The 13738-nt window shown below is 27.8% G+C and overlaps 1 protein-coding gene and 1 pseudogene across 1 annotated transcript; both read left to right on the plus strand.

The window, feature by feature from the left end:
- Positions 1-8957, plus strand: LOC130957336 (uncharacterized). Its single transcript, XM_057884204.1, has 7 exons — positions 1-222; positions 322-414; positions 522-542; positions 719-1036; positions 2553-2647; positions 8609-8779; positions 8882-8957. Exons 1-7 carry the CDS (start codon positions 1-3, stop codon positions 8955-8957), a joined length of 996 nt encoding a protein of 331 aa, XP_057740187.1.
- A 291-nt stretch (positions 8958-9248) lies between these two features.
- Positions 9249-12120, plus strand: LOC130957337 (uncharacterized; annotated as a pseudogene).
- The last annotated feature ends 1618 nt before the right edge of the window (positions 12121-13738 follow it).

Below are 13738 nucleotides of genomic sequence, written 5' to 3' on the forward strand. Positions count from 1 at the left end.
ATGAAATATTTCAAGGAAAATTTTGAGTTTGATTATGCTACTGGCGTCAAATGGGCTTTGAGGACCTTAGGTGATAGATGGAAGGCCCATAAGTATAATTTACGAGGAGAATGCTTCTTTCCTAACAAAAGAAAGGCAGAAATTCTGGCTGCGAATCCCTCAGACATACTGCCTGTTGAATGGACTGCTTTTGTGGATCATTATATGGATCCTAAAATAAAGGTAAATAATTAATCTATGCTTTTTTATTTTTTTATTGAATATTTATTATGGATATCTGGTAACATTTATTTACTAGTTTCTTGTTCTTAAAAATCATAGAAACAATGTTTGCAAAACGTCAGAAATCGTGAGAAGCTTATAGTTTCACATGCTGGTGGAAGTAAAAGCAATGCTAGGAGAGCAACTCAGATGGTATTATTTTTTTAATTATTGAGTCTAGTACTGATATACTATTAATATAAAATTAGTGGTTTTAATTAAATTTGTGATTACCTTTAATATTCTATTTATTGTATTAGGAGAAAAAATTGGGAAGGCCTGTATGTTGAAGCGAGGTTATTGTATCAACTTTGCTAAAGAAAGATGGGAGTTATGTAAGCGGGGAAGGACAACGATTAGCTGTGAGTGTCTCAATTTTTTTATATAGCTGTATATTTTTTTATATGCCTTGATTATGTCAATACTCTACTCCAATGCGATGTGTATTTGTTTGTAGGAAAAAATAACAGAGCATTTGTCTGAAAATCAAGAGCGTTCTGCCACTAAAGGTATTCATTCAAAAGTCTTGGCACATTTGGATGATGCAATTGGAAAAATTTGCGGTCCTGAGAATTGTAAGCGAGTACGTGGCTTTAGTAATGCTGCATGTCCCAGTGATTTTGGTAAGTCAAAGCGCATCTTTGGAGGGGCAATATGCGGATGTTCTAGCAGTGCATTGCAACAGTATGTTGCAGATTTAGAGAGGCAACTTCAAGAAGCTAATGATCAAGTGGCAACTCTCTACAGATTTCTACAACAAAAATACGGTGATGAAGTACCTACCTTCTCTGATTCTGTGCCACACATTCAGTCGGAATGATGCACCTCATGTCATGTTTATTTTAATTTTAATTTATATCTAGTTTGTACTGTTATTAGAGATACATTTATTTTTTATCGTACAGAATTATAGAACTTGGTTTTTGTTATTTCTTTACTATATATATGAACAATACAGATACTTTAATTTATCGTTATTACTTAGTTTGCTATTTTTTGTTTTAATAGTTATTATCGTTACTTTGATTTTTTTTATTGTTAAAAAATTATTTTAATATGTTAGTATATATATATAGAAATAAATATATGCAATATCAATTTATAAAAAATATTCAATTGGTAATTATGGTTGAGAGTTTTTTTTAAATTAAAAAAGATTTAGCTATGGATTTATGTGTTGGTAAATAGTCCATAATATTGGCCACGGAAAAAAAGTGGAAAAAAATCCAATCTGTCAAATATTTTTTATGTGTTTTTTGTTTGCCACGGAAAAAACTGTGACTAAATAACCCAGCATTGTTTAGCCACAGAAAAAAAGTGGCAAAAAAAGTCCAGCCCGTCAATATTAGCCACAGAAAAATTGTGACAAAATTATACTTATTGGTTACACTGTTGTCATTTAGCCACAGTTTAGAATGTGACCAATAATGTAAAAAACCGTGACTATTCAGATGTCTTCACGGGTTATAAAATTGTGGCTAACCGGCCGAAAACTGTGGCTAACTGAAAAGGCGTTGCCTTTGTTAGCCACAAAAATGTATTCGTTGTTAATGCTTAGTTGTCACGGATTTTTGTGATTTTAGTCACAATTTTTTCTGTGACTAATCACCACATTTCTAGTAGTGTCGGTGTTTTTACATTGCCAAACTCATATTAAGTTTACCTTTCTCAATCTGTTATCATGTGGATTGAGCTAACTGCCAAAAACTATCATGCAGTACGTTGTCTATGAAGAACAAATGACAAATAATAATAATAATAATAATAATAATAATAATAATGATAATAATAACAGTATAATATAATATTAATAATATAATAACATTGATAATATAATAATAAAAATAATACCGTTTATAATAATGTTATTATCTATAACAATATATAATGGAAAAACTTATTTTGTTGTCCAATATTTTTTTCTATTTTTATCCTTTTTAATAACTTACTTCCAGCTACAAAATTTTCAATACTTTATTTTCATTCACGTTCACATCAATATAATTTCTCCCGTTAATTTCTCTTACATCACGTTACTACATCAGTTACAGAATTTCCACTACTTAATCTTCATCTTCATCTATAATAACTAATAGAATACCAGTTTCTCCTCTTAATATCTCTCACTTCCTGGTTACTCCATAATAAAAAAAATTCCTTCATTTCTCCTCCATCTTCTCCTGCATCATTCTCACTTCGCTTAAATATAATGTAAAACCTGCTGTAATCTACTTTTCGTCATTAAATAAAAGTGTAAAACTATTTTTATATGTTTCTTTGATCAATTACAGTTGACAACATACCAATGGAAGATTCACGTGGAAGTGGTCGACGAACTTGGCAAGACTATGCCACAGTGGCGGAACTTGAAACAAAATTTTGGGGGGTCAGATAGAGGATAATTTTCAAGATGCTTTTGATATAGACCCCATTCAAGATAAGATCGTCTAACCTCATCTCTCTGGTTTGGGTGATATTGCCAAATTTAAAGCTGTTTTCCATGGTCTCGTTCCAAAAAATTAAGGTCAAACTCATCAGATGTAACTTTTTGAACTTTTGAAGATCGTATCTCACTTTCTTCGTGATTCATTAAAGTAGAAGAACTATCTACAGGTGTTGATATTATAAAAGTTATATGTTCTCCTTCTTAAATATTAGCTTTCCTCTTAAAAAATGCATCAATTTTTTATTTTTATTATTATTTTATATAAAAATTTTAATATATAAAGAAGAAGTTAGAAAGGAAAATATTAAAATTTATAATATTTATTGAATTTTTTTATCAATTTATACAAATACAATAATATTAATCCTTATTGAATATTCTATTATTTTTATCATATAAAAAATTAATTTAAACAAACAGTAAAATATAAAATAATATTAAATTAAATAAATAAAAAGATCTAATTTTTTATATTTGAACTTAAAGATAGAGGGAGTGTTGTTTATTAAACTTATTGGGTACTTTAAGTCATAATAAAGTATTTAACCCAATTAAACTATTTTTTATCTTTTAAAAAAGTACTACTAATTTTTTTATAAAAAATTTGGGGGGCTATGGTCCCCTCTGAACTAAGCTCCGCCACTAGTATGTCAGGCAATGAAAACAAAATATGAGTGAAGAACAACGGCAGCAACACCTTGCCAGAAGACCTGCCAGTTACTGAGAGAGTATTAGACGAGGAAAATAAATCGATATATCAAGTGGACCAACTAACTTGACAACACCATTACAAGATATTATCAATATACCCCTCAACAATACTCTATATCAGGTACTTTAAGTTATACTTCCTATTAATAAATTTATGTTGTTAGTTTATATCATTTAATATGAATTATTTTCTATGTTACTGGACTCTTAATACATACCAATTATGTATAATTTATTTCTTGAGTGTACCCTTAAATTATCAAATTACATTATTTTCATCTTAATAATAAATTTTCTACATATACAGATACTCACAATAATATCGGAGCTAGTTCAAGTAATATACCAAACAATCCAAATATGAGTAAGAATCCTATATATTTATATTTATTTATTTAATAGTAATTTATTTTTCCTTAAATTTTGATTCAATAAATTTAACCGGATAATAACAAATATAGATTTAATAATAAATTTAACCGGTTACATAGTAGAGTGTTTACTATTATTAAATAGTAGATTGTTCTTAATTAAATATTGTTTAGATAATATATTTGTTATTAGATGTTCAAATTAAATATTATAGTACATTATAATATTTCTTATAGTTATTGTTAGATATGTTCAATGTTTAATAATATATTTGTTATTAATTTTTTTGACTCTGTAACAAAAAAACTTAGTTGATAATTTTGGTATACTTTTTTTAACCTTTTTTCTACAACTTAAATTTGTCATTTAATTTGAATTATTTCTACAATATCTCCATGTTAATGTATTCTTAATACTATTTATTTGTAATTTATCTATCGAATATACTCTTAAATTCTCAACATACATTATTTTTATGTTAATAATAAATTTTTTAAATATTTAGATACTCATAATAAAAGTAAAACTGATTCCCGAATGGTAATAAATATGGGTAGAACTCCTGTATATTTATTTAATTAATAGTAATTTATTTTTTCATAAATTTTGATTCAATAAACCCTCTATTATTGTCCTAAATAATATTATTATAAAAATAAATAAAATGCTCTCGCGTCATATCATTATAAAAAAATTATATTAGATATATGTTTAATAATATAATTGTAACTTAAATTTTTTCACTTTATAACAAAAAAAATTAGTTGGTAATTTCGATATTTTTTTTATACTTTCCTTATAAAAATAGATATATCAGAAGTGTTAATTTCTTCACTATATAAATTTAAATTGATAAATTTACTATCTTTAATATAATTATTATGCTACCAATTTAATATAATTTTTATATTCACGAATTACTTATCTCTAAAGAAAAATTACACACCGTAAAATATAATCATTTAAAATACATTATTGTCATTTCCAAACGGTCCAAATATGGGTAGGAATCCTATATATTTATATTTATTTAATTAATAATAATTTATTTTTCTTAAATTTTGATTCAATAAATCTTTTATTATTGGCCTAAATAATATTATTATAGATATCATTATATTGTCTTAATATACTTTACATAATTATAATCTCAAATATTAAATAGTTTAATAATTTTTTAATATAATATCATACAAATATAAAATTTTTATAACTGTATTATTATAAGAAAAATATATACATGTTCAATGTTTAATAATATATTTGTTATTAAATTTTCTGACTCTGTAACGAAAAAACTTAGTAGATTATTCTGGTATTTTTTTAACCTTTTTTTCTACAATTTAGTTTGACATTTAATTTGAATTATTTCTAAAATATCTCTAAGTTAATGTACTCTTAGTACTATTTATCTGTAGTTTATCTACCGGATGTACTCTTAAATTCTCAACCTACATTATTTTCATGTTAATAATAAATTCTTTAAATATTTAAATACTCATAATAAAAACAAAACTGATTCAAGTAATAGATCGAATGGTAATAAATATGGATAGAACTCTTATATATTTATTTAATTAATAGTAATTTATTTTTTCATAAATTTTGATTCAATAAACCTTCCATTATTGACCTAAATAATATTATTATAAAAATAAATAAAATGTTCTCGTACCGTATCATTATAAAGAAAATTATATTAGATATATGTTTAATAATATAATTGTAACTTAAATTTTTTCACTGTATAACAACAAAAATTAGTTGATAATTTCGATATTTTTTTATACTTTTCCTTATAAAAAATAAATATATCAGAAGTGTCAATTTCTTCACTACATAAATTTAAATTGATAAATTTACTATTTTTAATATAATTATTATGCTACCAGTTTAATATAATTTTTATATTTACGAATTACTTATCTCTAAAAAAAATTATACACTGTAAAATATAATCATTTAAAATACATTATAGTCGTTCCAATAATATGATTGCTATTATTCAGATGCTCATAATAATAGTGGTCTAATTAATATCTAATAGAATTTTACATTTCATATCTTTCTTAATATTATACGATTCCTTTAAACGTTTTATTTAATACACAAAAAAGGTTCAAATATTTTTAATAAATATATATAACATTGTAAAAAATAAATGATAATTTCTTCACTTAATAAATCTATTATACGGTTACACTTTTATTTTTTAAATGGTAACTTTTTACATGAACTAAAACTACCTATCATGTATTTGTATTTTACGGTCACTATCTATTCTTTTTACTTATTTAAAGTTTGGATAATTATGATATTAGTGAGTATTCTACGTATTCTATTACTTCCAATCAATTTAATTTTGTATGATTTGTTTCTTATAAAGTAACCTCTCAATTACCACTGATTTGTTAATGTATTCTTTTTACATACTATCAGAAATTTATGGAAATTGATCTGATCAAAACAGTAGACGTGAAGAAAATATAACTGGTTAGTATTCTACTTTTTTTTCTTTATATATTTAGTATTGTGACATAATTTTAATAGGTAAATAAATTTATAAAAAAATTATTATTTTATCCTTATATGTTAGCATATTAATGTATTCATAGTAAATATTAAGTGTGAGCATAATTGATGTTAAAAAATTTATTTATTTAATATCATTATAAGAATCAATTATAAAAAAAGAGTGCCAGTGTCTAACAAAAAAAAATTAAAATCTATACACAAACAAATTTATAAAAAATCAATATAATACTCAAAATATTTATTTGCCAATTAAAATGAAAAATATGTAAACTTTAGCGAAAACAAAAAATACGTAATTTAAAAAATTTTATATTTTGTTGAATCATTTTGTTATAATTCACACAAACATGACAAAATAAAATAATTAAATAAAATGTTAAAAAATTTATTTATTTAAGATCATTACAAGAACTAATTATAAAAAAAGAGTGCCAGTGCCTAACAAAAAAAATGAAATCTATACACAAAAAATTTTATAAAAACCAATATAATACTTAAAATATTTATTTTCCAATTAAAATGAAAAATATGTAAATTTTAGCGAAAACAAAAAATAGTTAATTTTAAAAATTTTATATTTTGTTGAATCATTTTATTATAATTCACACAAATATGACAAAATAAAATAATTAAATAAAATATATTTTAAGAAATAAAAAAAATAGTAAAAATTAAAATGAAAACTCTAGGTGAAAGCATACAAAATAAAAATTATTGGAAGTAATAGAACAAATAAAATATGAACCAATATTATTGTCATATATTGTATTATTTTGATCAGTAATACCTAAATATTTAAAAAACATGTAACAAAATATACAAACTAAAAAATTTGTCCAAAGGCAAAAATTGTCATACTCTATATAAGATAATTAACTAAAAAATGCTATAAGACAACTGATGCAACAGAGAACTTTATACAAAAAAAATTATGATATATAAAGATAGCATTTTTTAAAAAAATATATTTATTTCAGACTCAAACTATATTGTATTGACTATTTAATTTAAAAAAAATAATCCATAACAACCATAGTGTTACCATATAAACAAAAACATATAATGGAACAAGAAAATAATAAACATTTAAAATAATATAATGTTATCGATCGAATGTGATTTTAATTTGGTTATAACAGTTTCGAATAAAAGGTTTTAAACAAAATGATTTTATTAAAAAAAAAAGAATAAAATTATTTTGCTACACAATAAATAATATTTCTTTATAATTAAAATAATAAAAATATTTACTTAATGAATAAAAAATATCTTTATAAAGAATAAAATAAAATATTTTATAATTAATGTTGTTAAATACATCTGAATAATAAAATTTAAAAAATATAAAGTCAAACAACATCACAATATTATACAGTGTAACAAAGTTTAAAAAAAATGATTGAAACATCACTTAAATATTTGATAGTTACTTATCTCTTTTTTATGATGACCATTATAATGGAACTAATTCTTTGTATTTATAATCAACAAAGAACTATTTTTTTAGTTGTTACAAAATTAATCATTTTCTGATTTTTATTATGAATGTAACCAATTATATGTAAATTTAATACGAGTACAGAAATTAGACAAAATATTTGAGTATCCCATGATTGTGCTCGAAATTTTCAAGAGGATGCAACAATAATTCGAACTCTGCTACCAATTCCAAAGACATGTCATTACTGTAGCGTACGTCTATTTCACCATGAGACGTTCGAGATGTGTTGTAATGGGGGAAAAGTCTCTCTTCCCTGAGTAAATGCTTCTCAGGAATTGCTTGAAATCTTCCTGGACCCCTCTGCAGAAGGAAACCATTTTAGAAAACATATTCGTGGATACAATCATGTATTTTCCTTCACTTCGTGTGGTGTGCACATAGACGAACAACTGGCTATAACAGGTCGTGGTATATATACATTTCGTGCTCAAGGCTCAATATATCACAGTATAGGGGGATTTTATCCGAATCAGGGCACGCGGCCACGGTTTTTGCAACTGTACATATATAATACTGATCACGAGTTGCAGAATAGGATGTTGGAGAACACACAACTACATGAAACATTGGTTTTCAAGTTACAACAATTGCTACACCGGTATAATCCTTTTCTCCATGTGTTTCACCTGCTTGCACAATGGTCAGATGTACATGAGTGTAGTTTGCTCATTAGAGAGTGACCTGCTAATCAGCCACAATATAGTCTTCCAACTGCGTCACAGGTAGCAGCTATAATTGTTGGTGATGATGTTAAAACAATGATTTGTGGGTGAGATATTAAGGTGCAAACTCATGCTGGTAGCCTACGAAGGATTCGGGAATTCGTTGGCTATTACGATCCACTACAATATCCTCTTCTTTTTCCATTTGGAACTCATGGATGGGATATCAGTACCCGAAGTCAAAGTGGCGGCAAAGTATCATGCCGAACATATAATAGCTATATGCTCTAGGTACAAATCCCCATTTCCTACACAGTATAGACTTCAATAAAATTCTGCCAAAAAATTGTTCAATGTATCTAATCTTTTTTGCAAAATCTTAAAAATTTGTAGATCTGCCCCGATGATCATTCCACCGTATTGCAAGCAGGGTGACTACTACAATAATATGTTGTTGATAACTATGTGAAAATTGAAACTGGAAAGTTAAGATGGGTTCGAACTAGACAGAAGAAATTATGAGTTGAATTATACCAAGGGTTACAAGATGCTTTACACACAGGAGAAACCAATGCAGGTAAATATTGTTGTATCTAATTGTTACTTTGTAAATCATTAAGAATTACCCAAAATAATTATTAAAATTAATAATATTTCTCTATATATTTGTCTTCAGAAAATGTTGGAAGAAAAAGAATAATATTACCATCGTCGTTCATTGGTAGCCGTCGCGACATGACCCAAACAATATGAAGATGGAATGGCGATTGTTCTTAAAAAGAGCAAGTCAGATATTTTTCTCACAATGACATGCAATCCATCTTGGACTGAAATAACTTCAGAACTCAACCCAGTTCAAACTCCACAAGATCGTCCAGATTTAACAACAAGAATTTTTCGAGCCAAATTTGAACAGCTGAAAGAGGATGTAATTACTAAGGGTGTCTTGGGAAAAGTGAAGAGCTATATTTATGTCACTGAGTTTCAAAAAAGAGGGTTGCCACATGTACATATGTTGCTAATCTTAGAAAATAATGACAAGTTAATTGACCCGGAGTATTATGATAGTTTGGTACTTGCAGAGATATCATCTAAAGAAGAAGAACCATACCTACATGATGCAGTGCTAAAATATATGATTAATGGTCCTTGCGGTACACTTGATCAATCTTCACCGTGCATGAAAAATGGCCAATGTAAACACAACTACCCAAAAGAGTTCACAGCAGAAACACGAAGAGATGACGACTCATATCCGCAATATAGGCGACGATTCGACATTCCAGTACCGATTAACCAAAATGTCAAAGTTGACAATAGATGGGTAGTTCCGTACAACCCTTGGCTACTACTAAAGTATGATTACCATATTAATGTTGAGACATGTAGTAGCATCAAGAGTATAAAGTATCTCTACAAATATTGCTACAAGGGTCCAGACCAGGTTGCAATGGAAGTTCACAGCGGTTCTAATTTTGACGAGGTCCAACAGTTTGTTAATGCAAGATGGATTGCTGCTCCAGAGACATGTTGGAGAATATTTAAATTTAACTTTTACCGAATGTATCCATCAGTGGAAAGGTTACAAATTCATTTTCCAAATCAACATCAAGTGAGCTTCTATGATCACCAAACCATTCCTGAAATACTTAATGATGATTATTTCTCTAGAACAATGCTCACTGAGTTCTTTGCCCTAAATTGTGAGGAAGACCAACAATCTAGGCATCTTCTGTACAGGGAAATTTCAGAGTATTACACTTGGCATAACAAGGAAAAGGAATGGTGTCGGCGCAAGACACAGAGGAGATCCATCGGTCGAATTTATACTGTATCACCTTCAGAAGGAGAAAAATTCTATTTGCGTATTCTGTTATCTAACATTAGAGAACCAATCAGTTGGGATGACTTGCTAACAGTGAATAGGGTCCAATATTTGTCCTTCAAGCAATCTGCTCAACACCAGGATTGTTAGAGAGTGACAGTAACATCCGTGCGTGTTTGGTTGAGGCTTCTATTTTACGATTGCCATGTGCTTTACGAAGGTTGTTTGCAACCATCTTAATATTTTGTGAGCCTACAGATGTAAAAAGCTTATGGGCTGAATTTTTTTCATATATGGTGGATGATTATCCGTCAACCAGCACCACAACAGCCTTAGTGTTCACAAATCGGCTACTCAGGGATATAAATGATATACTCCTTTAGCATGGAAAACAGATTACACAATACAATTTGCCAGCTCTAACTCATGAAAATGACAATGACAACTTGATACCCAGAGTTATCCAAGAAGAACTGTCTGTCGAAGTACCCCAGGAAGACCTGTGTTTCGTAGCAAGATTGAACAATGACCAATCTAAAGCTTTCAAGTGCATTATGAATACAATTGATCGAAGAGAAAGTGGAGTGTTCTTTGTTGATGGGCCAGGAGGATCAGGCAAAACATTTCTTTACAGAGCTATAATTGCAGAATTGAGAAATAAGGGTCATATTGTCTTGGTAACTGCATCATCAGGAATAGCCGCAACATTATTGCCTGGAGGTCGAACAGCTCATTCTAGGTTTAAGATCCCAATTAATGCAAAACCATCATCCATTTGTAACATAAGCAAACAATCATATCTTGCAAAGCTGATTAGACAAACAACGACAATAATCTGGGATGAAGCACCAATGGCAATTAAAGAATCAGTGCAATCATTAGACTGCACCCTGAGAGACATATTAGCAAATGATATGCCATTTGGAGGAAAAGTGATGGTGATGGGAGGAGATTTTTGCCAAGTACTGCATGTCATACCGAAAGGTAGTAAGTCACAAATGATTTCAGCTTCTATAGTTAAGTCTCATTTATGGGCTTCCACTAAAATTCTCCATTTGCGACAAAATAGGCGATCTTCTAATGATAATGTTTTTGCTGAGTATCTTATGCGCATTGGTGATGGAATTGAGCCCACCATACATGAAGACTTTGTATGGATACAAGCAAATATGGCAATTCCGTGGGAGGGTGAAACATCGTTACACAAGTTAATAGAAGAAATATTTCCAAACTTACAATCTCATGGGTGGGACGCTTCTTACATGGTAGAAAGGGCAATATTGATGCCAAAAAATCATGATGTGCAACAGCTTAATGATATAATTATCAACTAGTTTCCAGGAGAAGAACAAAATATAGTCTCATTTGATGAGGTAGAAGGAGATGCTAATAATTTATATCAACAAGAATACCTTAACTCAGTTTTTACAGGCGGGTTGCCACCTCATGTGTTGAAGGTAAAAAAAGGCGCACCTTTGATGTTATTGAGAAACATAGACCCTAAGGCCGGCTTATGCAATGGTACAAGGTTACTATGTCGTGGAACTTTTCAAAACATGTTGGAAGAAGAGCTTTCTTGCCTCAGATAAAACACAAAACAACAAAAAATTTAGGACTGCCTTTTATACTTATCTGGAAGCAATTTTCTGTAAGGTTGAGTTTTGCAATAACAATAAACAAATCACAAGGACAGACCATTCCTAAAGTAGGGATCTATCTCCCTAAACATGTATTTAGTCATGGTCAATTATATGTTGCTCTGTCTCGAAGTATTTCTCAGTCAACTACAAAAATTTTAGTCAAATAAGGAAAAATAGATGGAACAAGTGGAGAATTTACCAAAAATGTAGTTTTCAAAGAAATATTGTTACCTTCACCACAGGTAATTTATGTTCTTAGTAAATCTGTGTGTAGTTACTTCTTGATATAATTCAATCTTCATATCATTTTAATCTTTAAATCTCTTTCAGTGATATAGATATTTTTGTTTACAAACTTCAATTTATTGACGACTAACGACTTATATTTTTTTAATAGACAATTTGATTTCAAAGGAGCTCATCAATATATGCTAGGAGATAAAGACAACGAACTTGAACATCTGTTTTATGCAACAGGTACGTACTAATTGTCATTACTGAGACATACTAGATATACTAGAAATATATTAACAAATATCAATTACAGGAAGAAGGATTCCAAAGTCTCTGGAGTGCATAGAAAGATGAGCAAGAAATTGCATCAATCGAACTAATAGATAATAAAGTAATTTTTTAAATTAATTACTATGAAAATTACATTAAATATATATACTTCTATTTCTATGTTAGTAATCATAATCATATGTTATCTAATAGGTTTATTCTCTTCAAATTTATTCTATTGGTTGGGGAGGAACGGTTAAAACAAACAAGACCCAATTCTGGAAGATGATAAAAAAGAAAATATTGTTCCAACAACATATAAGGTAATGCAATCATCGTAATCAGAATGTTATTGATATGCCTATTATCTATCTCTCTTCTATATTCTTCATTTTCCATTAAATAAAGGGAAAGAGTTTATGCCTAAAATATTAAAAAGTAACTCTGAAATTGCAACGGAGATTATGTTTTCCATATTGAATAAAGTTACAAAAAAAATTTTTAAATCAGTGATAATAAATTAAACATTTTTCTTTTTCTAACAACAAACTCACAGAAGTGGAACCAACTCATGTTAGTAAAGAAGAACATTGTAGGTACCTTTCATTAGATTAAAAAAACACACAAAATAGAGGTAATATCGAATAATTATAGATTTGAATGCTCTACAGAGGGTTTAATAGCTTCTTTTGTTGTGCATGTGTAGGAAATCCAATCTCAAACAAGAAATTTCAATTTTGCATGTTTTATTTATTTTATTGTTAAATTGTCGTTCAAATATAATAAAATTTGTATTGGCATATGGTATATTTTATTGATTTCTAAATTTTGTAGTTCTTCAACATTCAAGAATTTATTGACAAGGAGATGTATGAGGAATTGCTAAAGATTTTTTCTCGGTACAAATTCAGAAATTACTTTAGGTTTATCTTAACATTTTTAATTATAGTTTGATCTATAATCACAAAAAAAAGACATAATTATTTTTCTTCTTTACACTTTTTGTAAGAACAAGAAAGATTCTTCAAATACAAATCTATACTTTGGCTTACCACTTAAAAAAAAGGTCCCTAAACAAAGATAAAAAATATGACTTTTAAATATGGCTCATTTTTTGTAAACAATCATATTTTTCTATTTATTTTTATGACTTTGAGTTAGATAGAAGAAGATAAAATATTATTGTAATAATTATTTTATGGATTATGTTATTTGTATATTTGTAGATAGGTGATGTATGTGTTCATTATAATTAAATCATTTTCATATTGTTATTGTTTA

The sequence above is a fragment of the Arachis stenosperma genome, chromosome 10, assembly GCF_014773155.1.
Source record: "Arachis stenosperma cultivar V10309 chromosome 10, arast.V10309.gnm1.PFL2, whole genome shotgun sequence".
In the NCBI taxonomy this organism is placed as follows: Eukaryota; Viridiplantae; Streptophyta; class Magnoliopsida; order Fabales; family Fabaceae; genus Arachis; species Arachis stenosperma.

What these genes read in the sequence shown, in the direction of transcription:
- LOC130957336 (XM_057884204.1), top strand. Translation starts at nt 1, where the DNA reads ATGAAATATTTCAAGGAAAATTTTGAGTTTGATTATGCTACTGGCGTC. An exon ending in ATATGGATCCTAAAATAAAG is followed by an intron (nt 223 to 321) that starts GTAAATAATTAA and finishes TAAAAATCATAG; the next exon opens with AAACAATGTTTGCAAAACGT. An exon ending in CTAGGAGAGCAACTCAGATG is followed by an intron (nt 415 to 521) that starts GTATTATTTTTT and finishes TTATTGTATTAG; the next exon opens with GAGAAAAAATTGGGAAGGCC.